Source organism: Haliaeetus albicilla, chromosome 4, assembly GCF_947461875.1.
Source record: "Haliaeetus albicilla chromosome 4, bHalAlb1.1, whole genome shotgun sequence".
Classification (NCBI taxonomy): domain Eukaryota; kingdom Metazoa; phylum Chordata; class Aves; order Accipitriformes; family Accipitridae; genus Haliaeetus; species Haliaeetus albicilla.
In genome coordinates this window covers 31735967-31762853 of record NC_091486.1, presented here as the reverse complement: position 1 = coordinate 31762853, position 26887 = coordinate 31735967, and the positions used below count along the sequence as shown (strand labels likewise).

The 26887-nt window shown below is 39.4% G+C and overlaps 1 protein-coding gene across 6 annotated transcripts in view; it reads left to right on the top strand.

Moving 5' to 3' along the window:
- SPATS2L (spermatogenesis associated serine rich 2 like) overlaps positions 1–26887 on the top strand; it is an 88140-nt gene that overhangs the window by 32093 nt on the left and 29160 nt on the right. For 4 of the 6 annotated variants that reach the window (XM_069781766.1, XM_069781767.1, XM_069781769.1 and 1 more), the window contains 3 exons: positions 9465–9526; positions 22592–22700; positions 26251–26300. In XM_069781766.1, the coding sequence (XP_069637867.1) occupies positions 9488–9526; positions 22592–22700; positions 26251–26300 (198 nt within the window). In that variant the 5' untranslated portion in view covers positions 9465–9487. The remainder of the gene's footprint in view (positions 1–9464; positions 9527–22591; positions 22701–26250; positions 26301–26887) is intronic. The other 2 variants (XM_069781771.1, XM_069781772.1) reach the window with 1 other exon arrangement.

The window sequence follows — 26887 nt, the reverse complement described above, 5'->3', positions numbered from 1 at the left end:
TGTAGTAGGATATTTCATGACTTCATGAAGTTTGAACACTTTTTCATCCTTAGTATTTCTTCTGAACAAAGATGGAGGGTGGGAGATTGATCTGCCTTGTAGCTTTATCTCTGTTTTTGCCAACAGTATGACATAATCTTTTGGGTTTAATTCATGATATCATTAGAAATACCGTCACTGAATTTAAATGCAATTTAATACAAGTTTGTCAAACAACAGAGAAGAGAAAGTGAACAGTAATGAGAACTTTACAAGTCCCTGGACTTGTAATCACTTGCCCACCGTGCAAAGAGATTGGGGATCGCTCATCCTAAGCTCATTGCCACTCTATAGTAGTTGACTGCCATCCCCTGGACTCGGTAAATGAATCTTAATAGGCCACACAAAATTAGTCTGGGTATTTGTATTGTGTGTACTTCTAATGCACAGGTGTAGAATGTGAGGTAATGAATCAAAGATCTTTTTATGGATGGAAGCGAAGTAGCCATCAAAGGAAGGAGTAGTGTTCATATCACATGGAAGCAAATAATTGTTTACTAACTGTGTTAAGTACAGATGACGACTGCTGGTGTAAGAGTGTATGTATATTGCTATGGAATAGATGTACGCACCATTAAAAGAAAAACAACTTTATTCCAGTAAGATGGTTGCTGGATAGGGGAAGCTAATGCGTTTTCTAGTGAAACTTAATGATGCTGTGATGATTCTTTTGGCAGACAGTAAAAAATGGGTGCAGATACATACCTTATTATGGCTTGGCTTATGAATTGTCACAGAACAACTTAGTGCAAGTAGCATTTCTGGGTATGTGTATGTGCCTGCCTAGATATATATCAGCAGTTACAGAATATCTACTTTGTATTGGTACCTGTCTGTTGCAACATGGATACATTGCTCTATACAGGACTCACGTGTGTGCCCTTCTGTGGCCCAATTTTTTATTCCAATAATTTGCAGTAATTAATGCAGAGCTGGCCTTTTGTCAACATTGTGATTCAGGTGTCTCGTATGGCAGAGTTCTTGGTTGTTTCATTACAAATATAGTAAGACCAGACACCACATTTTGCAATGGGAAAATGCAAGGAGGTGGCAGAGATGGCTTTAGAATTCAGCCTGAAGCATTAGTAAGAAGAAAAGTAATTTCTAGTGTTTGGTATTCTTGAGCACATAAGGCTAAAATTCCTGAAGGAATTGCTCAGAAGTGCAAGAAAAGATCAGCAAAACGTTACCACTTACTACCTATTTTATTATTGCAAATATGGGCATATATTTTGCAGCTGTCTGTTCAGCTGTTCTCCTGAATCTTCTGCCCTTGTGAGCCAGAAGCTATGAGAATCACTTTGATTCATTTCACTGCAGTGTAATGCCACTTACGCTGTATTTAAGCTTGAACAATATTCTCTGTGTAAAGGCTGATTCTGAAGGTACCAAAATCTATACTTTCTTACGTTTTTTTAAAAATTGATCTCCATTGCTCAAATGCAGGATGGTGTTAATGACCTAAATATAAGCAACTGTTTTGGATCCTTCTCAGCCCAAGCTATAGTCTACAGAGTTGGCAGATTTTTTACACTTACACATCTCTGGGATGGTAACTCTGGTGGTAACTGTCACGTGGTGTCAGTCACCATGGCACCATTGGCATGAATGAACATCAGCTAGTACAGTGACACTCACTGATCTTTTGGGGAAGCCACAGTGAAACTCGTGTTAAAGAAGAGCTTGGCTTGGATAGGACAGACCCAACATCCGAAGAGTGTACAGCAAGAGGGTTTGCAAGCAGCCTTTGCTGTAGTAACAAGGGTGTGGTCTTGTCTGTGGAGCAATGATAGGAAATACAGCCAGAATCTCTTGTGATGTCTGTATCAAAAGATATGGTCCTGTCACCGAATACTTGTAAACTGGATGAAATATTAATGGAATTTGGGGAAGATGCCAGTCAAGTATCTTTCTTCTGACCCTCTCTCAAACTGACCTTGATAAAGGCTGGAACATTCCTCTGCAGGACTCTGTTACAGTGGGGGGCTGCAGCACCAGGTGTGTGGAGGACCTGAGGATCCATCACACACCACATAGTGCTCTTTCCAGCATGAAAGCAAAGATGCCTGTGGAGCCCACATATGTAGCAGCCTGGCTTTGCTCATGCACTCGGACTGGAAGAGGGAAGTGAGCTAGCTGACAGGAGAAGCACAGGCTCTCCCTGGCTTACATTAATAGCATCATCTCCGCTTAGGAAGAGGAGAGCACAACAAGATCAAACAGCAATGTGGTATATCAGAATGAGGTGCAGGACTTACTAGTGCTTAACTGTTTTGTTGTGACACCATTTGGACATCACAGTGTTACTGTGATACCTGCTTAGAACCGTTCCTGCCCTTGACAGAAGTCTGAGAAAGGAAAGAGACAGGCTTGAAAGGATGCTGACCCAGGTGCTAAGGACTGTCCTTCTTCTCATATCCCACTCTCACCTCTGTTCCTTTTCTCTTTATAGCAAATAGGTCTGTGGTCTCTCAGGTATGGATTTTATAGTGTTAAGTAACATAACTGAGTTCCTGATGCACCATTGCATATTTTCCAAACTCTCATGCCTTACTGCCTGTTTTCAAGCAAGCAGTCTGCAAAGCTGTAGATCTCTGAGACATCTGCTTCTTTCTCAGATTGTAATGTCAATCATTTCAGAAATCCTCAGGGAGGAGGTGATAAACAATGGGCAAGTATAAGCCTCTTTTCTGTAGGAATCCAGACCTACATGTGGAATCAGTGAGACGTTTTATTTCCTGCATCCTGTTTCCAGCTCTGTAGCCAATAGGTTTCAGGCAGAGTGTGGTGACCATCAGGGGATCAGACTGCATTAGCTGAGCAGAAGGGAGAATGCAGAAGGCAACAGCTGCTTTCTGTGGTTGATACAAGCATGACCAGCGGGCGGTAGTGGGATTGCGCTCTGGAAATGGGGAATATTCTGGAATGTGTATGCACTCGCGTATGTTTATGCATGCATTTAAAAAAAAAGGATAATAAAGGCCTCAGATATCACCAAACTTACCCAGAGGCACTTAACTAGCCTAAAGTGGCTGATCTCAAACTTCTGAAAACCAGGAAATACAAAATGGTGTGTACCATTTCTGGATACAATCTTTAGAAAGGCATAAAACAGTACTGGAGAAATAGCAGTTCTGTATTAATTACACTTTATGTTGCTTTTACTAAGTGTGCTCATTTGTAATGACACAGAACTCTAAATGGACAGCTGGGAGGACGCTTGTTAATATATCCTAGATGCTCCTGACACTGGTTATGCTTATGAATTTATTTTATTATATTTATCTTTAGACGCTAGACTACAGCAAATAGAAAATCATACCCATTGCTAATCTGAAGATAGTGAGGACAAGTGTCTACATCTCATGCTATCTCTAGTAGTTTTGCAACCACAGCGGCAGGGCTTTGTGCACAACTAAGGATAGTAATTTTGGTAACTAACAATCATATGCACACTAATGTTTGGCCTTTGACCTAATGAGGTCATTTTTTCTTCTGCTATTTAAATAAAATCTGAATGAAGACCAGAAGAATTCCTTTCTGAAATACTTGAATTTTGGAATCACACTCCTGCAGTTTTGTCAGTCTCTGATACAATAATGTTAACATAGCAACTGCATCAGAAAAGGTGTGTTCATCCCAGCCTTCATCTGCAATTCTCTGGTAGCATTTCTTTATAATGAAAGTCAAAGTCAAATGTGGAATGGAAGCCATGTCTCTCTGATTCTGCTGGTTTTATCTTTACTTGGGGCATGTGGAAGTCTGCAGGCAAGACTGTGTAATGTAATACATATGGATAGATAGCAATCCCATTTAAAAATGAGATTTAGTTCTGTAGAGAAAGTAGAAGTACAGAAGATGAAAACATGGTCCAGGCTGCTACAATCTCATTAGATGCTTAGAATTTACATCTTATTTTTTGAAGTTGGCTCTAAAATTGTGATTGCTTTGTTCCACCCATACCTTGCATGCTACCTTTTTGGAGCTGGGGGATTTTGCCTGAACTCTTTGGAAATGAGTAAATGATCCTTAACTAAACATAAAAAATCCACTTTCTAGCATTGATCTACTTTATGAACTTAGTTGAGTGACAAAATTGTAAACTCCAGTTGGTCTGTTAACAGTGAAAGCTTACTCAGTGACTGAGTGTGTATAGTCTTGCTTAGTAGGGCTGATAACAAGTTGATCAGTGGTAGGGCTGTGTATCCATCTATCTCCTGCCTTGTGTTGCTGTACTGTCACCCAAACTGTCTGTAGTCCTGGTGTCACCTGACTTGTAAAAGGGAAGAGAAGGGCAGTGTGAAAGAATCTGGCAGAGGGTTTTTGGGGGGTGCCGTGTGAAACTTTGAAAAGGTTAGTCATGAGACATTTGAAAGAAATTACCACAGTGAAAGGAAGGACTGGGTTAGCACAAGGTGCAGCAGATGACTGCAGAAGCAGGTAGGGATTAGAGAAGCATTGGCAAGGGTCAAGTCAGTTAGACCTGGGATTCCTGTTATGCTGGGGCAGGGGAGAGCATTATAAAAGGAAACATTTGCAGTGGGCAGATGAGGAAATAAGTCTTTTTTGGGGCATAGGAGACTATTCATCCATAAACCTACAGATGGGAAACTCTTCCAACACTGGATTATTCTATGCTGTTTCATGGGGAATTTTCTGTTCCCCATTGCCGAAGATAAGTTATATCTTCAGGTGACAGAAATGGTGGAACAGGTGTCACACAATCTCTTCCACTCTTACAGAGCTCACTGCCGGGGTATTTTCACAAATCTTATCTTTCTGGCAACATTTATGCTTTCATAAACTCCTTTCCCACTCTGTGTATTTGCAGGGAGATTCTTTTTTGTTTCGTTGGAGGGGAGCATGTTTCTTCTTTTTCTGATGCTAGTTCTAAGTCTGAAATTTAAACTTGCCAGGTGGTAATTGCCAGGTTTTGCAGTAGGGGCAGGGCACAGGCTTGGTCTCATGATTCTCTGATGCTTGAGATGCAGGCAATCCCACCCATGCAAAGTGTTGTGTAAAATTGGAGTGTTTGTCAGCTTTACCCGAAGGCCTGTCTAGCTGAAAGGTGTCTGTGAGCCGAACACCTCCGAAGATGGTACTAGTGGAAAGGTGTCAGGTGTTCTTTGGAAGCTGAACAGAGCAGCAGTGGGATTTCACAGCTGCTTGAAGACAGAAAGGAAACTTCTGTAAAGACTGGGCGAGCAGCCACATACTTAAGGCTGTGACAGGTGAGATCTGGCATGTTTTGCTGCAGTGGTTAAAGGCTGTTCCTAACTGCCTGCCCTGCTGGAAGTTGCTGCTTGCAGTAAGGTCAGCAGGACAGAGCATGCGCCAGCACCTTAGCTGCCCTGGTTCAGTTTCATGTTAGCTTAAACCTGTGTAGAGTAATATGAATTGCTTCATTTGGTAGGAGAGAGAAGTAAGGCTCTGCCAAACTTAATCCAGGCTTCTCTGCAGCATTCCCTTGAACGCTATTGAAATGCTTCATTGTACAAGGCAAGTAAAATATCTCATTTGGACCTGTGTATAGAAATAACACCCTTTCATCACTATTTGAGATCAGGATGTAACAACCAACTGAGAGTGATCTCCTATTCCAGGTAATGCATTTGAAAATTGGTATCAGAAATTAATGACCTGTTTATATAAGGGATTCTGTAGTATTGTTTCCTTTCATTCCTTTTTCATGGAAGTCCTGTTGGTATGACATGCAGTGACATTTCAGGGGCACAAGTACAAGCAAGAGAGATGTGGAGAAAGACAAAGCGTGTGAGCTGACATTCAAGCCAAGATCCTCTCGTATACAGTGTGTTTTGTGCATTATAAATTTAGTGCTTGTGTTAATCTTAGCCACTGCAGAAAACCTTCTGTAAAAAATCTTTCTCCAAACATTTTTGTGTGTGTGCATGCTGTTAGTGACATGCAAAGAAAGCACTGTTCCTCCCCCGGCTTTAGGGGGCTTCAGGGCTCGGTTGAGGGCTGTATTCTGATGTTCCACAGCTCAGGCAGAAAGAAGCTTCTCTGAAGAGTTCAGGATGAGAATGTAGCAGCTCAAATTTAGAAGCTTTAGCTCCAAGCTTGAATCTAAACTTCAGTGGGACTATTTTGTTCATTAAATTATACATGTGCTATAATCTTTTGTCACAGGATTAGAAATGAAGTAATTGTTCAATACAGAGATTAAAATATAATCAGAGGAAAAATGCCAGTTAATTCAATAAATCAGTTTGGGCTACAATGAGAAAATTAAATTGATTAGCTATTAAGTATAGCCATAAAGGATATTTTTTAAAATTAGTGCTACATTGACATTTCCTGTTAATGTATCATTTGTATTTTATGTAACAAGCAGTACAGGACTGAGTTATATAAAAGAGCAAGTGTTTTATGCAGGTTATTCCAATTATCTGTCCTTGGAGAAGGTGAATGAAAAATAGCTCCAACTCAGTTTTAGCATCTTCATTTTGACAGCTGTAATATGCATATTAATGAAGAGTCTGAAGTGTAGAGGAATGAGTCGATTTGTAAAAGCTGGTATCCTCTTAGTTCTTCATCTTAAAAGGAAAAAAAAAAAAAAAAAGAAAGAGGAAGAAAGAGAGAAACCGAGGGCATGTTTTGTGTAGCTTGCCAAGTCATTTTGAAACAGCTTGCAGTTGGAAGCTAGCTGAATCAGCACCACATTCATCAGTGGAAGACTATGATCATCGTAATACCTGGAGCGTACAGCAAAGAAGAGACAAGTCAAATCTGGCAAGGTGTTGTATGAAGTTTTTATGTCTGGTTTTAAACTGAGAGCATTGCTACAAAGAGTAAATTTGGCTAAGTGCTGTAGTAGGGTTTAATCAACAAACTGAATTTAAATTTGAAGAATTACTTAGCCAGTATCTTTGAAGCAACATAAATTGAGAGGTGTGGGGCTTTCACAAAGTATGATTATTGGGATTAATTCGCTTTATACAAGATACAGTTCATACAAGATGCAGTACAAGGTGCAAAATCAGTAAAATATATGCTGAAAAAGCAGAACCTGAAGATTTCAGGTGACAAAGATCTTTTCCTGTTATTTATTAGTTTTTATAGATTAGTAGACTTTTAAGGCCAGAAGGGTTTGTTATCTATAATCCTTATTGTACTTGTTTCTGTGCTGTGTGTTGGTTCCTCAAGAACAGGTTTTTTTCCTGGTGTTGTTAATGTTGTCATAAGGTGTTGGATCAGATTAAGTGTATTTAAATTGTTATGCAAGAGGGCAGGCTTCCATCAGTTGTCTGGAACATTACAAAAGCTACTAGATAGTAGATATAAGGGCAAACTAGTCAAATTCCTTAACTATTCCTTAACATACAATTATCTATTAAGCAGAGAATAATATCAGTCCAGCATGGTTTTGACGTCACTAGGTAGAAGGCATGCTTTTCTGAAAAGCAGTAAGAGAGAAGACGACTTACAGAGTAGTTTTAGAGTAAGTTTTCCAGTCTGCATGGGAAATTTGATGACCTGTATCTCATGTTCTGTGCCCGTTTGGCATGAGAAATAGCTCACAGCAAAAGACAAGAAGTGCATTAAAAAATGTTACATAGGGACTATAGACTATGATAATTTCTTAACACTTTGCTTTAGTTGTTGGAACACACTAAATATTGAAAATGGAATTGACCCAAGCTCATATTCTGTGTGATTTTTCCTGCATGCTCTGTCCAGACATTTTATAACTCTGCTTTTAGCCATTGTGTGCATTTGACAAAGAAACTGATTTGAGCTCTTTCATCCTTGATTTAAGGAGGGGCAGGAACAGGAACCTTCTGATGTGAGATACCACCAGACAGTAAGGCAGAGTGACAGTGTGGCCCAGTTGCCAGGAAGAAGTCTTATCGGACATAGTGAGACTGCAGCTTGGTGTCTTGGCAAAGCAGTGAAGCCACTGACTGAAAACAGATATAAGTTATATGAGTTTTAACAAAGAGTATCTGTTCATGGTATAGTAAAATAGAGATGGCAGGAGGAACCTTACTCATTTGAAGCATTTTTTTTAATAACTGGCAATGGAAAGGGTTACTTTTTTCTTCTGGCACCTTATTTTTTTAGGATTTCCATAATTCAGTGTCTACTCTTCATCAGACCAAAACTCAAAAATTCATTCCTTTTTCTTCTTCCTATCATCTCTTCCCCATTTACCACAAACAAATTTACATTATTTTTGAAAATGTACTTTCTTGAATCTCATCTCTTTAATTAGAAAACAGATGCATGCAAAAATTAATAAGGTTTAAATGCTATTAGTGGATACTGTAATAGAAGCACTTAGTTTCTGGAGTTTGAACTCCACTGAAGTGCTATGTTTCGAAGCAGGAACTAAAGGAGGATTGTTTAAGTGCATTAAAAGAGATTTAGAAGAATTATAGGAATTCTTATATCAGTCCACATAGCAAAGGGCTCAAATGGGGAAAAGGAGGGAGTGTTTCAACTTAAAAACTTGGAAATAACTAAGGTTTCATTCTCATTTATATACATCTATACCTTCTTATCAATGTACAATAGAGTTAAATTTGGTGACCAAACCAAGCTTTTGCTCCATTTGACTTAGTCTTTGCTGTAAGTCTTTGTGAGTGACAATTTTAAAATTTGAAGATTCAAGCCTGTTCCTTACTGAAGTCTAAGGCAGTTGGTTTTGATGGAAGCAGGATTAGGCAACTGGCACTCCCTTCCCTGTGTTAACCCTTCGTCATGTGGTACAGTGTGTCTCACTCACCCAGCCACATAACTGGAAATAGAAAGCATATTGCAGGGTTTCTTAATCACATGCAAATTCCATTCATGTGCCCAAGTTTTCAGAGCAGACCTGGAGATTTAACTACACAGACCCTGTTAGTTTCAATAGGAGCTGTGTGGCTAAATCCTCTGAGTTAGTTTTAGGAAAACAAAACAAACAAACAAAAAAGCCCAACCCAAAACTAGCCATGCAGCACTTGTCAGCCTAACCTCCTGGAATATTTAGCCACTTTTTAAGATGGGATCTTCAAACAAATTTTCTGGCAAACATTGAGGTTGCTGGTGAATGAGAAAACAGAAGCTGTTAAGTTCATCTAAGGTATTCCTCCTCTTTAAAGCCTCGAAGGTATCAAGTAATAATGAACAGGGTCCAAGAGACATGGCTGGGAGAAGCACAATACCCCTTCTATCCAGACTCATAACTATGAGGCATTTTTTAAATATGTTTGCAGAACTGATCTGGGAAAAGTATGAGATTTGAAAAAGCTTTGCTTTTTGCCAAGATTGAGCACTGCTGTGCAGGACATTTAAGTGTTCTCTTGTTTCTCTAATACTTACAGGTAAGCACATGCAATTATTCTTTATAGGTATAGCTTTGACAGGTTGGGATTAAAACCTTCAAATTAATCTCCTTGGGTATTTTCCTCCTTTCACAGACAATATTCTCACTTGAAGAGAGATGGCAGAAATCCATTCTCCTGTAAATATCAAGGAAAAGGTAAGTTCAAGTAACAGTACAGTGCAAACCAAAATGGTATTTGCATACGTATTTCATCCCTGCTCCTTCAAACACCATTCACATACTTAACTTTAATATGCATTGACTCTGTGCATAAAGTTAAGTACACAGGCAGTTATTGATAGGATTAGTATATTAATCTTGGTTGATGAGAAACATTTTTGCTTTCTGCAAAGAGACAATGTTTTGTCAGATAGACTTCTCTTATTCCTTTGTGATTCCTGTGCACACAGATGCTGTGGAGAATAACGCTTTGTGATGATTTCTGCTGTACAAAATATAACCTTTGAAGAAACACACCCTTTGGAAAATAATTTGTCTGACCAAAAATGTCATACCTGTACTACTTAAAGGCAATTCCTAAAATTACAGGGCCTGAAAAGAGTTGATTTTTTTTTTCCCCCCCCCTATGTAACTAGCTCTGCTTTTAACTGCATTCTGTGTGCTTGTATATGTACTCTCCATATCCTGGGCTAGTGCTAGGTTCTCACCACCCTTTCAGGAGCAGTAAAGGACCTAAAGCTAATTAGTGTACAAATATGAGGTAAGTCAGGAGATTTTTTTGTGACTCCCAGCAGGCACATTGTGAAAAGACAATCTAACCCATAGATAGTCCCCACCAACATAAATAGGAAACCAGGACATCTGTCAAAGAACAGGAAAAAAGGGGAGAGAGGGAAGTGGGAAGACTGTAGGAGTATAACAGACAGGGTCATATTTTAAAAGAAGCCAAGCTTTTGAGAATTCACCTGAATCATCGTCTCTTATAAAATCAGGTTTTGTTCTATTTTATGTTTGGGAAGAGAGATGGAGTTTTGCATTTAGGAAGTTCAGAGAAGGCTAATGGGTTCCTTGATTTACAGCTTTATTAAGCCTGATGTGGCACTCTAATAAGGCAGTGTGATAAAAGGCCAGAATCCAATTCTGTCAGTGAGCCCAAGTTTGTCCAGCTATTGGTGAAAAGTTGATGAGGCCTGTTCACTTCATGAAAGATGCACAAGGAGAAAGGATCAAGCCTGATTAAATATCAAGGAAATACAGAACAGTGAGGGCAATGTGAAACTGAGAAATGTAGTCATCTTCCGCTGTATCATAAGACCTGCCTGTGACACATTACACATCCTGCAGGGCAGCAGGCATGTGAAATATTCTCTTCTCTCTAAGCCTGTCAATGGAAAGGAAAAGAATAAAAGTTTGTGTATGATTCCTTGGATTAACTCTTTTCCTGAGCTGACAGAAAAAATTATTCAGCAGAAAAAGATTTGCCAAACTTCAGTTTTGCAATTAGGTAGACTGATAACAAGGAAAAAAATCATTCGACCTGAGGAATGTGTGCAAGATACTGTAAATGTGGCTTTCGAATCCAGAGAAGTCCCAAGAAGTGATAGAGAATTAAGATGTAATATAACACACCACAACATGACAGAGAAAAGAAATAGCCTTGAACTAGAGGTCAGTAGTCAGATTTTTAGTTAACTTGCCGTTTTGCATCCGAGTTCACAAATGATGAACTTTTCAGTCAGGTAATGTATTTCTCAGAACTGATCATGACTAGTAGTTAATGGCTTAAACATCGCATTTGGTTTATAAAGACTTGATGAACCATGACAACTACTGAGCATGAAACTAGGTTTCCTCTGGTTTCAGTTTGCTAATGATGTTTTACTGAAAGAGCAGTACAAACTGTTACCTGCCCACCAATACATGAATGAAGCAGCTGAGGAAACAGCATAGCAAGAGATCTACCTGGACTTGTGCAAAGCATTTGATGCTGTCCTGCACGACATCCTTGTCACTAAATTGGAGAGACGTGGATTTTATGGATGGACCACTCAGTGGATAAGGAATTGGCTGGATGGCCACGCTCAGAGTTGCAGTTAACGGCTTGATGTCGAAGTGGAGAGCAGTGATGAGTGGTGTTCCTCAGGGATTGGTATTGGGACCAGTGCTGTTTAACATCTTTGTCAGTGACATGGACAGTGGGATTGAGCGCACTGTCAGCAAGTTTGCTGACAACACCAAGCTGTGTGGTGTGGTCGACACGCTGGAGGGAAGGGATGCCATCCAGAGGGACCTTGACAGGCTTGAGAGGTGGGCCAACGCAAACATCATGAAGTTCATCAAGGCCAAGTGCAAGGTCCTGCACATGGGTCGGGGCAATCCCAAGCACAAATAGAGGCTGGGCGATGAGTGGATTGAGAGCAGCCCTGTGGAGAAGGACTTGGGGGTATTAGTGGATGAAAAACACACCAGCAATGTGTGCTCACAGCCCAGAAAACCAACCATATCCTGGGCTGCATCAAAAGAAGTGTGACCAGCAGGTCAAGGGAAGTGATTCTCCCCCTCTACTCTGCTCTCGTGAGACCCCACCTGGAGTACTGTGTTCAGCTCTGGGGCCCCCAACATAAGAAGGACATGGACCTGTTGGAGTGAGTCCCAAGGAGGGCCACAAAGAAGATCAGGGGGCTGGAGCACCTCCCCTATGAGGACAGGCTGAGAGAGTTGGTGGTGTTCAGCCTGGAGAAGAGAAGGCTCTGGGGAGACCTTATAGCGGCCTTCCAGTACTTAAAGGGGGCCTACAGGAAAGATGAGGAGGGACTCTTTATCAGGGAGTGTAGTGATAGGATGAGGAGCAATGGCTTTAAACTGAAAGAGGGTAGATTTAGATTAGATGTGAGGAAGAAGTTATTCACTGTGAGGGTGGTGAGGCACTGGAACAGGTTGCCCAGAGAGGCTGTGGATGCCCCCTCCCTGGAAGTGTTCAAGGCCAGGTTGGATGGGGCTTTGAGCAACCTGCTCTAGTGGAAGGTGTGTCTGCCCATGGCAGGGGGGTTGGAACTAGATGACCTTTAAGGTCCCTTCCAACCCAAACCATTCTATGATTTATGCTAGTAGTTCAGGTGGGAATGAATTCCTGTCCAGACTGTTGCGTCCATCTTCCGCTACTTACTCGCTTTCTTTGCTTTCAAAAGGATGTAAAACTTTTTTGCTTTATATCCTCTGATGGGAAACAATGCCTTGCCTGTTGCACTGCCCAGGTGCCTGCTTTTTGAGTAGTTTTTCCTCATATTTGTTGTTAACTCTTGAATCAGTCATTGTGCTTGAGGATTTGCGTGTCAACATGAATCTGCATTTCAGTGATGAGTATCTTCCTTAGTCCTTAATAACAGCATAGGGTTTAAATATTGAGTAGTGTGATGGATTTTGCAATAGAAAGTAATGTCATCAAATCTTATCCCCTAGTGCCAGAGTGCTGGAAGGTAAATTACAGTAACTCTCAAAATGCAACTCACTAAACTAATTGAAGTTCTGCCTATTTACGGTGTAGCTTGAATTTTTTTATTAGTTTAGTCAGTTTTACAAGTGCAGACTTTTACAAGTCATGTGTTTGTCTTTTGCTAGTTTAAGAATGAAGAACTGCAACAGGACTTTTATTCACACTAGATATCTGCTATTCCAAGTTTGATATCTGCTATTCCAAGTTTGATATCTGCTGGGAGTATCTAAAATCAAATGTTTATGAGCATGTACAGTTTAAGGCAGGAAAATAATTGGATTAATACACTGTTATAAATAGTTCTTCTCTTTATTCCTGTATCTTCCATCAGTATTTAGTGCCACTAAATCCCTATGCCAAAGTGAAAACTTAGTTTAACAGCAATTAACATTTTATTGCAAAATTGCTGGGTTTTATTCTGGAAAATACAGACCAATAACCTACTAAATAAAGGCTTAGTGACTGAACAGCATAAACCTCATGAACTCTACATACATCACATGAGAATCTAGCATGCTTGGTTTGCCATTTCACCTGGACAAGTCTGTCTTGTTTTAAAATGAGACTGTGGTGGCACAGAACCTCTATTTGATGTCTCGTATTTGGTTTACAGTGTGGTGGCTTTTTCTGTCCACAACAGAGTCAAGCAACCGTAGTTTTAGAACCCTCTGAGTAATGCGCTAGAAATATAAGGAAAGGGTTAAACAGGTATGTCCTGCTGAGTTGACTTTAATTATATTTGTACATAGACTGATAAAATATAAGGATTTCATTTGCACATTTGAAAAAAGCAGATATATTTACAGTGTCCTGGTAAAAGAGTCAAAATCAAATTGCTTTCTCACTTAGAAAACTGAGAGCAAGACATGGTCATGCTATACAACATTGAAGCAGTGAGTTTAATGTTTGCTCTTATCCATGTTTTTGGCGGGAGTATTTCTGGGAAACAGAGCCAAGATTTATAAATTTAATTACTTCTGCTGAGCTCCACAAATCTATTGCCATCAACACACATATAAGCAGGCCTTGTTAGAAAGAACAGAATGGAATGCAGTTCCTTCCCAATTCTCCCTTTCTTCTATCTTAGTGCTTGCAGATCATAATATATTTAAGACTTTGATCCTGCTAGGACTTGAATGAAGTCAAAGGAGCTGTACATTTGCACACAAATATTCATTCTTGTAAGTTTCTGCAAAAGCAGAACACAAGTTTCTCCTTAAATTGAACATTGTTTCTCTGTGACAAAAATGTAGTACAGAGCCCATGAAGTTTTAGCATAATGTTTGCTGTTTTGTTTTAAATGGTGACCTTTCCCCATGTTCTCTCCATGATCAGCTTCTAGTTATTCAAGGAAGTAAGACCTCTGCCACTATTTTAAAGGTGATGTGAGGCTGAGGCAGACATTTGGGGCATTATGCTCACACACAGGTTCTGTAAGACCCTACCCCTAATTTGAGTCGCAGGAGAATGCTACTGTAGTACTGATACTTCTATAATTCATTCTTGGCATTTCAGCTGAGATAGTTCATAAAGTCAATAGGTTAAACATTCTATTTTATATCCCCCCCCCCCCGCCGCCCCGAGAGATTTATATAAATGTTGGCCTGTGATGTCAGGAAGGCTAATGGAAGTTTCCATAGTTGGCAGAGGCTCCTGCAGCTGTGATACGCTTGTGGGGAGCCAGGGCTGTTCTGATTACCATATTTTCATGCATATAACCCACAGATTTTCTGGAATAACACAAGTTCTGCATTTCAGCAGCCACAAGGGTTGTTACATGCCTGCATAGCTAGTACAAGGAGAAGTTTACCATCAGGATCTCTCTCAGAATAATTCCCTTTGCCCTGACCCTTGCTATAGTCTTCCTTCCAATATGCCACTCTCCCTTTTGCCTCTGATTATGCTCATCTCTGTGTCTGAAAATACAGTATAACTAAGGACTTGTTTTACAGTGTCAGGATTTTCAGAGACTGAGAGTTACACTTAGTTCAGCTCATATGCACACAAGTTCACTGGATTAAGGAACAAAATGGGCCAAACTCATTGGCTTAAATCCAAAATAATTCCATAAAATTAATGGAAGTATTCAAGCATTAACCTAATGCATCGCCAGAAGAGGTGCTGAGATTCTGAATGACAAGGCCTCCAAAGAAGAAGCAACTGGGGTGAGGAATACAAGCAATGTAGTGTCTCCTGTAACAATTAGACCCTCTTAGTTTAACAAGAGAAGAGTGAATATCGGGCACTCCCCAGGACAGGCCATTCAGCTCTGGCATGTGATTTTGGTTTTGATCCAAAGAAATATCAGGAATTGTTCAAACTTCAGGACTTGCTGTTGGGCCTTTTTTATTTTCTTTTTTATTGTGTGTCTAAACATGTTTGAACAAGTGAGCTCTGGTGTCAGCTGGAGTTAGCAACATACTCATTCAGATGAAAATCCTCCTCTTGGGATTCTGTTAAGCGTGAAGCTTTGCTGAAGTTCTCCTGAAAGGCTTGCTTTTTCATTTGTCATTTCAAGTGTCAGAGCAGTAGGAGCAGATGGCCAGGTTTGTTCCATAAACCGCAAGAAGGAAATTTTATTCAGATGTGTCGGGAGGTGTCACAGGTTTGTTTACCTTAAACCGTAACTGTCATTTTCATAAGCCATAGCATGCAAGGAAAGAGTAGGATTCATAGTGGAAGGAATGGAAGTAGTATGTAAATTTAAAATCATACATTACAAAAGCAGATAGTTTGTAATCTATGATTTCATTAGGTCTCCTTAAAGTTGACATTTGCAGCTGTTCTTACCCATGTGTTGAAGTAGATAGACCTAGCCCAAAGACCAGCAAAGTTGATCAAAATGCACTTGTGTTACTTGATGAGCCATTTAACTTGGGTTAAGGATATTATAGATTCAGGTCTCTAAATAGTGCTGTCATTACTCAAGCAGAACAGTTCTTACTGAGCCAAACTTTTCAATGTGTTCTTCCAGAACTCCTGAAATGTCTGGTTTTTCCATTAAATTAGTTAACAAATTTGGGGCACAGGGGCAACATAGTAAATCCACAAAGATTGCCTGAAGTAGTTTACTGCAGCAAGTAGAATTTGTTTTGTGCTTATCGGGGATAAGTGATTTGAAGGTATCAGTGTGATAAGCAGGTCATGTAGTGGAAAGAAAGGTGCAGAGCTGATCAAAGTTGTTCTTTTGCTCAAAGGGGATGTTAACAACACTTGTTCAGTTTGTGATGAACTCCGTGAGTAAAGCTTCTGGAAAAGTGTCTCCAATGTAAGAAATAGGCTCTTAATGCAGCAAAGTCAAATTGTACTTATGAAATATGTTTGCACAGGAGTTTTCAAAACCTTAAAAAATTCTGCCATGAAGTGTTTTTAAAATGCATTTTCCTGCTTAATGTAGCCAGGACATCTGCTAATGCTAAATTCCTACATGATAGAAACCAGCAGAGTTCTGCAAACAGCCCTCTTTCCCTGCTTCTCTTGCAGGATTTGGGTCAACCCTAATTGGAGGCATCATCTAGTTGAATGTGGCCTACACTGCTACCTGTTCTCAGTTGCAGTGGGTATATATGGTGTATATGTGTACATAAAGATTTGCTACTGACATGCAGTAAAAATAAAGTAGGAAAATGTCTGCGTATTTGTTGATAACCACACTTCTAAATGAATTTAGCTCCTTACTTAGAGAAAATCCGTTGATCTTAATGTTTAGTACAAAGCAAAGGTGGATCTGCGTTAGTGTTCCTAACCAAGCGTAAGTAAGAATATTTCTAACTGCAGAAGTGACCATGATAGTAACTTACTTCAAGGGAGTTAGAGCAGCTGTGTTCAGGGGTTTCAGAACAGCCGTGAGCTTTCAGCAAAGAAATTTAATTTGTCACTATGTCAGAAACATATAAACAAATTCTCTGAACCCCGGATATGTTACTTATTCACCAGAAACATCCTCTTTGAGATGATGCCAAGGGGGAGCAGATGGAGTAGAGCAGCAAACAGGCAGCGGCTGATTCCATGTTGTTACAGTTGCTTGGGAACCATTTGAAACTTGACAGAGAACCTAAAGGACTCAGAGGAATACATATCAATCTCAGCTTGGTTCTGGGTGTGGAGTAGGTAATCTGCTGTCACAACTTTCAGGCAGGCTGTATTTCTTTTGAGCTTGACTTATCAGGAAGGTCTCATGAGATGGGTGCTCATGGGGACTTCGAGTAAGATACCATGAGAGGTTAGAATTTCAGTGTCCTCTTCTCCTGTGTGCCATGCTCTTCAGAAGTAACCTGTTACTGAATTTATTTATTTTTTTTTTTTAGGCAAGCCAAAAATTTGCCCCAAGTGAGATTGCCTATAGTTTAACAGTAATCCTCAGAAAAATAGTCAGGTATATCTGTTCAGACCTTGGGGATTTTATTTTGGGGTAGAAACAGCTTATCTGAGGGGACTTGGAAACTTTTTCAGTTTTGATATAATTTCTGGGCAGTCCTCAGCAATTTGTGTAAGAGACTGATAAAAATGACCTCATGACTGTGGAATTCTGGTCCTGATGATACACAACCTGGCTCAAATTGCAGCAGCTTTAAGCCAAATGTGTGCTTAAGACTTCAGCTTGGAAAAGTGATTAAAAGTCTTCTAAATTTTGAACTAACCTTAGCTTTATCCAGAAGAGTAGCTAGGTCCACAGGAATTAAATACATGCTTGCAAGGTAGGTCTCTAGATTGTGGGTTTAAAAGGAGGTGGATGTGGGTTCTGCCTTCCATGTTCTTGACTGTACACAGTTGTTTTCAAGGTCACAGCTTGATATTTTAGATCTGTGATTGCTTTAAAGTAGCTTTTGTAAGCCAAAATTCAGAAGAAGTCATCTTAGTAGTAAACAAAGAAATGTGCTTTCTGGTGAGGCTAGCTACAGGAGGGAAAGCCCAGGAATTTAACTACTGTCAGTGACAGCTTCTCAACTAATGCTGACATTAACAGTACAATTATCTGTTGTTCAGAAGGTATGTTACTGAATTCTCTTCATGTCCTGGAATGCTTGTCTAGCATCCAGATGATGATAGAAGATCACTGGGAATCTACACTGGATAAAGACAGGATGATTCACAAAATCATTAAAACAGTTGACTTCCCTGTAGTCTGTCTGGTAATGTTGTTCTTCCTATGATCAAGTTTCAGTGAGTAGGAAAAAACTGTTTTCTCCCACATACACGGAAATAAAACTAATAAAGGACTGCTGTGAGTTTGTTCTTGCAGACTGTTAGGTATTAATGCAGTATCACTGCATGTTAGAGGTTCTTTGGCTCTTATACTTTTTACATCTTTTAGGACATTAAATATTTTTTAAAAGGAATTTGTTGATGAGAAGTCGTACAATATTGGATTATTCTAGTTCCATAATCTGTTGCTTACAAATTTAGAGAGATAAATTTGGGAATTATCTCCTGCCCTGGAATCACCTTATCACACCTTTACTAAAAATGTGCTTTATATAGTTTTCTGGATTGGGAAGTGGCTGACTTCTCTCAAGCAGATGGAAACTTGTAAGTGGTTGAGGTGTATAACTGTACTAGCAAAAGGGCTGGTTTGTCACCTGAACTAGCAGGTGACCCAGAGGGTAGTCAGCATACCTAGGCTGCCTAGATCCGGCTCACATCCAGCCCTTTAGTATATCTCCCACTTGTCATCTTGTATTTGTCAAGCATTCCTGGAGCTTTGCTTTGCCTCCATTTATCACAGTCTGAGACATATCTTTTATGACCTTCAGCTGTAGAAGTGCATTTGTGTTAGGCTTACCCTGTCAGGAAGGTTGTCTGCCCCTCCTTTTGGCTTTTTCTTTTGTATCACTATGTCCCTTTTCAGAAATATGTGGGACGCATTTTGCATGTGGGGGACAGACCTGAGCTTCATAGAAATATGCACATATTTTTGAAACCAGTGTGAAAGGATTAAGAGGTGGAATATGGGGGACCTTGAAAATTGCATTTCTAGGCTAAGGCTGTCATATGGCCTAGTCTTCCTCAGCATGTCTTGTCCGCCCCCCAGATACACTGTCAGGTCACAATTTGAGACTTGTAGTCATTTGTCAATAATATCTGCATGTCTGGAAATCGCTGACTTTTTCATTGCCTGTGTACAATAGTTCCAGTGTATTCTGGATGAAAACATCAGTCAAACAGTGTGTGTGTTGGAGACCTGATGTCTGGCGCACAGATCTGTCTGGCTTTGAAATTCCAGAAAAAGTATGGTAACATTATTCCATTTTGTTCCTAAAAATTTTTAAGGAAAAATATTTTATTTCAGAAAAAAAACTTTTTGGGATTTCTCCTCTGTTGGAATTCTGGGTTTATATCTGCTTTTGTTGTTTCTGAACAGAGCAGCATATGTATTTTTATCTTAATATTGGCATATCCTACTCATTGCAAATTTTAGTTTTCATCTATCCTATCCCACATAAGTCAATACAAAAATCTGGAAAGCAGAAACACTAACGACTTGTAGGTATCGTGGGTATCATAGCATACATACACAAGGGAAGCAGATTAACAGTGTAAGCAACTTCTGATTTGGAATTTCCTAAGTCCTGGATGCTTTACTTTGCAATCTGATGCTCTTTTACTGAGGAATTTTTTCATGAAACTTCTAAACTGTATATTTTGTTCAACAGTAAAACAAAGGATATTATTGAGTTTTGACACTAGAACTGTTGAGCTCTGCCGTACATCAATGTTCCCTAAATCGAATTTTTATACAGTCCAACTAAAACAGGACTGTGTCTGCAGTGTTGGTCGTATGCTTAATTTCTTTTCTCTGTATTGGCGAGTATTCTTCCTAAGATCACCATCATCTTGCTTTTTTTGGGTTATCTCCACAACTAGAATGTTTCCATAACCTTTTTGTATTTAATCATAGTACTAGTTGGATGAAGCACAGTTTAGCTTTTAATTCTGTTTTTTCTATTAATCAAAAATTTCTTAACAAAGACCATACAATGCAAACAGAGAGTCTTCAGTAGATTCTGTAGTCTAAAACATAGTCTGCCTGGTCGAGTTCTTGTGTGTCGGTGTTCTCCACCCCACAGATGTTCTTCTTAATGTCTTTTAAGAAGTTTCCAAATGGCAGTGTGTGGCAAGTTGCCTGATCCATCCTGTGGCATTCGCCTCACTTTGTTGTTTCCAGATGCTTCTTGAGGCTTCCAGACCTTTCACAGCAAAGAAGGACCTAGAAGCCTTATGAAATTCCCATGCTTATATTTAAAGATGGTTAGAATACACTAGATATTTCCTTTTACTATTTTTCCTGTAAGCAGTTGCCACAAGGACATTATGCAATTTTGAGTAGGCAGACAGATGATCCACGTGATTGTGAAAGGAGAGGGGAGGTTTTTGTGAGAATATGAAGATGTAATCCACATGGTGGAAATGTTTGGCAGCTACCAGCTTGAACATAAAATGGACTGCAGCTTGTGGCCTGCTCTACCCTAGCGTCTTTGCCAACTTTTATTGTTATGGAGCAAGCTCAGTGAATACTTGTTGCAGCTTTATCAGTAGATAGCATGCCTATGCCCACAATCAGAAGATGAATAAAACTCCTTTTTCCAGGGCTTTCTCTGCACATCCTGTTGGTTTTCACTTGAATGCCTGCAGTGCATAGAAAGCTATACTTGCCGCTTCCTTCCCCATGCATACACATCAGCTGAAGAGATAAGCTTGAGCAGACAGAGATTTTCTGGATAGTTTTTGGCAACAACATCCTCTGGGTCAAGTGGTCCAGTTGACAACCTAGCCCGTCTGAACTTCAAACATAAAGTTACTTGTGTTTACTAGAGACTCCAAAGTAGCTAGCTGTTGGGTTAGGACCTAGCTTGCGGGGAAGCCTTGCCCAGTCATAGGGTGGCAGCATTAGACAAATGATCAGATAGGCCTTTGGAAAGTGTCCTTGGGAGGTAGACTCCACTGCCCTCTAAATTATAGTTGTGGCCTGAGTTGTCCAAGGCTAGACTTGCTAATTGAAATGTGTTGTGGGCAAATGTGAAGCTGCAAAGAGACGTGTGACAAGATGATGGACAGGAGCAGAGTAAATCTTACTAAGTAGATGTACTAAAGTTGTGTATTGCAGTCAGAAAGTGGCTTCTTTACACAGTGGAAGAGATGAGCTCATCTAGAAAGTATCCTCTGGAAAGTTTGATCCTGTGTGGATTTAGCTGAAGCAAGTATCAGCCTTCTGTGGTGCTGAAACTAAGTCCAGCAGGCATAGTGAATCAGAGCTCTCAGTTACTGTGCATTAACAGAACCTGAAATGAGTCGTGGCTTATGTTAGTATATGGGACAGGGAAATACAGTGGTTGAGGAGTGGGGTGAACGTACTACAGCAAAATAAGATTTTTTCGTCATAAATCTGAGCACTTAAGTGTTCTGAATCACCTTCTGGTGTCTCCAATGATGGAGACTCCCTAAAGCGAATCTAGAAAGATTGTTCTTCAGCATCTAAGTGGACAGCTAAGACAAGGTAGTGTGAATGCTCTCACCATGTAAGCCAGCCTAGTTCCCTTAAACAGATCTATCTTCACATATTATTTTTTCACAATTATATTTCACAGTACAATAAAAAGACCACCAGTGCTTCACAATTAGAAATTAGCATGACAACATTGTGATGCAGTAAATAAAGTACACCCTAATCAAGGATGTATTCTTACAGAAAGATGGCAAAGAGGGGTGCCAGATAAACATTTGCATCACAATAACAAGTTTCTAATAGTAAATACATGCTGGATAGCTTGACACAGAAGCTCAAAAGTTTTGGCGCTGATTCTTTTGTTTTTTCAGAGTACTACCATAGGCTTTAGTTTTGCTAGTTATGTTTAACTAAGTATTTTTATTTTGGTGCTACCTAGTAAAGCTTGTCTAGCATTAAAACAATACAGTAATTAAGTTTCATGTAACTATTTACTTTCAGCTGTATTACATGGGCATGAGAAAGTAAATCATCAACATGATTCCAGTAGGAATATTTTATTTAAAACATAGCGGGTTGAATTACCATTTGGTATAATGGATACTGAAGACAATACAGCAATAGCAAATGCTGTGAAACTGAAGCATGGCATGCCAGAATCATCTGTGGGTGTAACACTTCATCAGCCAAGTTTCCTGAAGGAAGCATTTGGCTTCCCAGGTCCTTTGTTCGGGATTTTGTTACACAAGCTTCCTGGTCACATATATATGGAACAGCAAACTGAAATTATGCTGAGCAGCCACTAGAGCTTTTAAAAATGATACTGTTTTCTTTCAGCCTGTGACTATTTTCATGCATATGACTGTTTTCCAGATGTCAAAAAAACACTGATCATAACTTTGATATAGCAAGGCCGTGCAACAGCCTTTGTTGAAGTAGTTGTGTACTCCGTAAGTTTGTAGAGGTGATGTGTCTTGTCAAATCACATGGCAGCAAATAGAACATTTAGGAAAGAAGCATAAGGCCAATTTCTGTCAGTTTAGTTAAACTAGTTCTCCTGCTGTGACCGAGGGTAGGATTTGGTTCCAGACTTACTGGCTACCAGTTCTATGATATGGTCTCTTGAAGAAATTGTTTTCATTATTTGCATGGGCCAGGTAAGGAGAGGATGGGTATTGCTTCATACAGATACATTGCTGTATACTTGTAAGCATGTCATGTATAACAAGCATTTATATAAACCTGCATTGGCACAGAGGTACCTTGTTGTCTAAAGGAGTGTGATAAACCTGTATGTTACTGTCTTCCTTTATTTTCCTTCCAGATCAATGCAATCCGATCAGTTGTTCCGAACAAAAGCAATAATGAGATAGTTCTGGTGTTGCAGCAGTTTGATAACAATGTAGACAAGGCTGTTCAAGCTTTCATGGATGGTGAGTACAGTGTACCTTTTTCACTAAGGGATGAGGGATTCAGTTGCATGCTAAAGTATTCATTGTCTCTGGTGGCTCAAAATATATTCTGTTGTTCTGCTGAAATTCAGATGATTGTGACACTTAGTTCTTTTTTTTTTTTTCCCCAATTGATCCTCCTGTCTACGTCTTTGCTTCTTCACACTATGTGTTTGATATGGCTGTTTACCTGTTCTACCTGACTTTGCCATTTTTTGGTGCCATTCTTGTTGCAGATCTTCTTTATTCTGCGTGAAATGTAATGCTCTTTAAAGTAAATATGTCAGCATGTGATTCACTATTGAAGATACAGTAACTAATAAGAATTTGGGATATTTCTGAAGCAGATGACCAGGCCCCTAAACCCCTGAACTTGATGCATACATTGACATTCAAACCTCAATCTGAATTTTGCAAATAGCCTTGACATTTATAATGGCTGAACCAAGACTCCATTGAATGTTCAAGTCATTCTAAATCTGGATCTGAGTTTGTATTTTGCATCATGAGACCATCTCTAATGAAAGGTCACTTTTATTTAAATAACATTTTTCTGATAAATATATAATGGCAAGTATTTTGAACTTTCACCAAAGTCTGTAAGAAACCCTTTGCAGCAATAATAGCATGCCATGAGCAAACCCTCTCAAAATCTTTGTAGTTTGGGGCTGCTTAAAAGATACTAGAAGTTCAGTGGTCTCAAAAGCCCTGTATATCTTAAAAATGCCTCATAGTGTTGATTTGCCGTCTCACCAAGTTGCTTATTTCATATCTATTTTACTTCAGAATAGTTTTGGGTTTGGTTTGGATTAATTTACAAAAGTGTATCAGCCAAAATGCATGATGATGTACTAGGAATTACTTACCAATATGCAAAAAGCAGATGCAAGCAAACTGGACTATTTATAAATGCATCAGAAATCTTCCATCAGATCTATATTGTGCCTCTTGATGTGGGTATCTGCATAGACAGTCAGATTCTGATAGATGTATGGAAATCGGAGTTTGCGCGCGCACACACACAAAGGAAAATGTGATGCATCTAATTAACAATTTTGTTTTCCTGTAATATATGTCCTGGGGAAAGTAGTGGAGGGTTGCTCCGTGATTATTCAGTAAGTTCCTTTCATTCAATTTATTTTGTCTTAAGTTACCATTGTTTGCTTGTGGTCTATGAATTGTTTCCAACGGCTCCTGAAAAGGGGAAGTGCTTTCATAGCCATGTGTTGTCATCTGCTATGAGGAATAAACAGGGCAAAAACAAGCCTTACAAGAGTGCAACAGTCTTGAAGAAAAGCAAGCTGTTGTAACCTGAGTTCAAATGATCTTTGAAATTCATGTTTATGATCATTGTGCCTTGAGTTCAGAAGTCTTTGCAAGTGAGGATTTGAAAACAGGCAGTATTTGTTACTGTCTGGAAATGTCGTGAGTAAAGACACATGTCCATTCAGCTGCCACTGTGAATAGAATGAATCTAGCACTTTGAATATCTTTTCACGTGAATGACAAAAATTGCTAAGATTGAAATATCGCAATCGCAGAGAACACATTGCTGCATGCAACAAAAAACATGGGGACAGCCATGCTGAGTGAAAAGGCAGAGCACCTCTATTCAATGCTTCTCTCAGAGGTGCTGCATGCTGAATCAAGAAATGTTCAAATGTAGTTTCCTGAGATCAGCTCCTATCTTGCATCTTACCTAGAGCAGCATATAGGTGATGTCTCTGTTATGAATTTACTTCTATATGTGAAATTTGAGTTAAATAAAATAGTGGTTCAAATGTTTTATTTGCTATGTTAGTGTTTACCTAATTAAGCACAATCAGAAGGTCTCTTCAGCTGCTTTGTAGATGTGTTCAAGAAAATATACTGGTGGGTTCAAATGAGGGCTTTGGGACTTGCACAGTTAGTGCTTTTCTAACAGGAGGAAACTGGGGTTAGTTGGGCGAATCCCTAAGATAACCCTCGACCTGCGTAGTATTCACAGGGAAGCTGAGGGAAGCAAAGCTAAGACAACACCAGCCAACACAAAAAGAGTGTTGGATGATACTGTGAAAACAGTTAACAAAGCTGTCAAGTGAAATCACATATTTTTAGCAGCACAGAGTAAAATGGGCAGCAAATGTCTGGGTTTATTTCTTCATACTCAAATACAGTGTCTGTCAAATGATAGCATACCTTTAGGAGAGGGGATTGTATTTATATGCACGTTAAGTATGTGTGTGTATAACTAAATATAGATATATGTATAGTTATACATATAATGGAAGTTTTCTTGGTCTTCTGTCTGCATTGTCATGTCATCTAGGAAACAAAATATGGCTTTGATGGATTCCAAACACATTTTTTCACAATTTAACAAATTAGGTTAAGTACTACTAGCAAGACATGTAATCTCTTCTAATGTGTGTGATAGACTGACCAGATAATCTTGATCTGGATTATTGTGATAGAAATATAATTTTGGTACATTTGAAAACCTGACATGTCTTTGGCCGAATACTAGTTGACAACTCATAGTCTGAAAACAGCATTACTTCTTAATAATATTGTCGTGAGTTCACTGAAATGAGTGAGAAGAATGGCTGAGTATGAAACCCATTTGGAAAGGATAATAAATGAATAGTTACTAGAATTATGCAGTGATGGTAAAGTGATTCTTAAATTCAGGCAGAAGACATTTAACCTGGTTGTGATTAAAAGGATTATTGTGGCAGATACTGCCATAGTAGTTTGGATGATGATTCAGACTGCATGCTTACCATGAGCATCTATTTTCAGCTTTAGGGTCCAGGAGAACAAAATAATGACGTTAACTAGATGCAGAAGAGTTTTCTTCTAACATGGCAGCTGGCACTAGTCTGACCAAGGCTCTGCTTGCTTTATTCCATAAATTTGTCTAACCAACTCATTAGGGCTGGCAGACTGAATTTCAAGTATACAAAATTGTAATAATTTTCAAATATAAATGTGAACCTTTTTTTTTCTGCCAGGTGTGATTTTACTGTGTTTGTGCAATGCAGAATTTCTGCAGGAGTCCACGAAATTACTCTTTTGGATGCTAAGTCTTCATTTTTCTGAATATGACAGATAACACATAGGAAGTATATGATAAAAATGCCAAAAGATTTTAAAACTTTCAGAAGCTCTAGAGTCAGGGTGTTCTATCTAGTTTATCCAGTGTTTATATTACGGTGCTGAGATGCTTCCCTTCTCAGGCAAGAGATTTGAGTGTTGATTTTTCTGGGGCTTATGCTAGTGCTTTGAGTTAGGCACCCACTTAATTACTTTGTGGAATGAAGGCCATAAAAAGCAGTAGTGCCAAGTAGCCCATCCACTGTATGTAGTGTAATCAAATAAAATGGGTAACTAAAAAGGAGAAAGATGGCAGTACCCATTTTGTTGTCCCCACATAAGAGAATTTGCAACAACAAATGGAAATGCTGCCTAGCTAGGAGACTAGAAACTGTTCTTGAACACACTTTCTCATAGCTGAACTGTTGTTGAAACGTTTTATCTTTCCTTTCTCTAGGCAGTGCAGTTCAGGTTCTAAAGGAATGGAATATGACAGGGAAAAAGAAGGTAAGAACTTGCTCTTGAGAATCAAAGCATTCAGACCGTTTATCAGCTGTCTAGTTGAATTTAGTACTTTTCTTTTGGCCAGTATTTTGTCTGCCTTTGCTAACACAGGTGACTTCATTCACACCTGTAGTCAGAATACTGGAAAGCAAATGTGTGTATTATTTTTAATCCTGTTCATCTGTTGCTGTCTCTCTAGCCCAGTATTCTGAGAGAATTTCTGGGACAGCACGTATGTGTGCATCTGTGTGGGAGCCAGACCCTGGACAAGTACAGAACGAATCCCAAAACAGCCCACATGCAGAAGCACTTTTACTAAGCAACTGTATCCTGGATAGTCACAGCCACTTACAGTGCTAGAGTTTTTGCTGCCAGGTGTAAAAAATAACTTCTGCATAGGAGTCATCCATTAGGAGTCATGCGTTAGTGATGCTATCAAGTCAGATACTTCAAGTCTACATGTGGGATATAGTCTTCATGCTTACGTATCTCCAAGCCAGAGCTGTACCAGGAGGCTGCCCTGTGAGTCACTGTCATGGAGTCTCCTCTTTATGGCTGGGAGAGCTACAGTAGCAGTGGCCAACCTATGT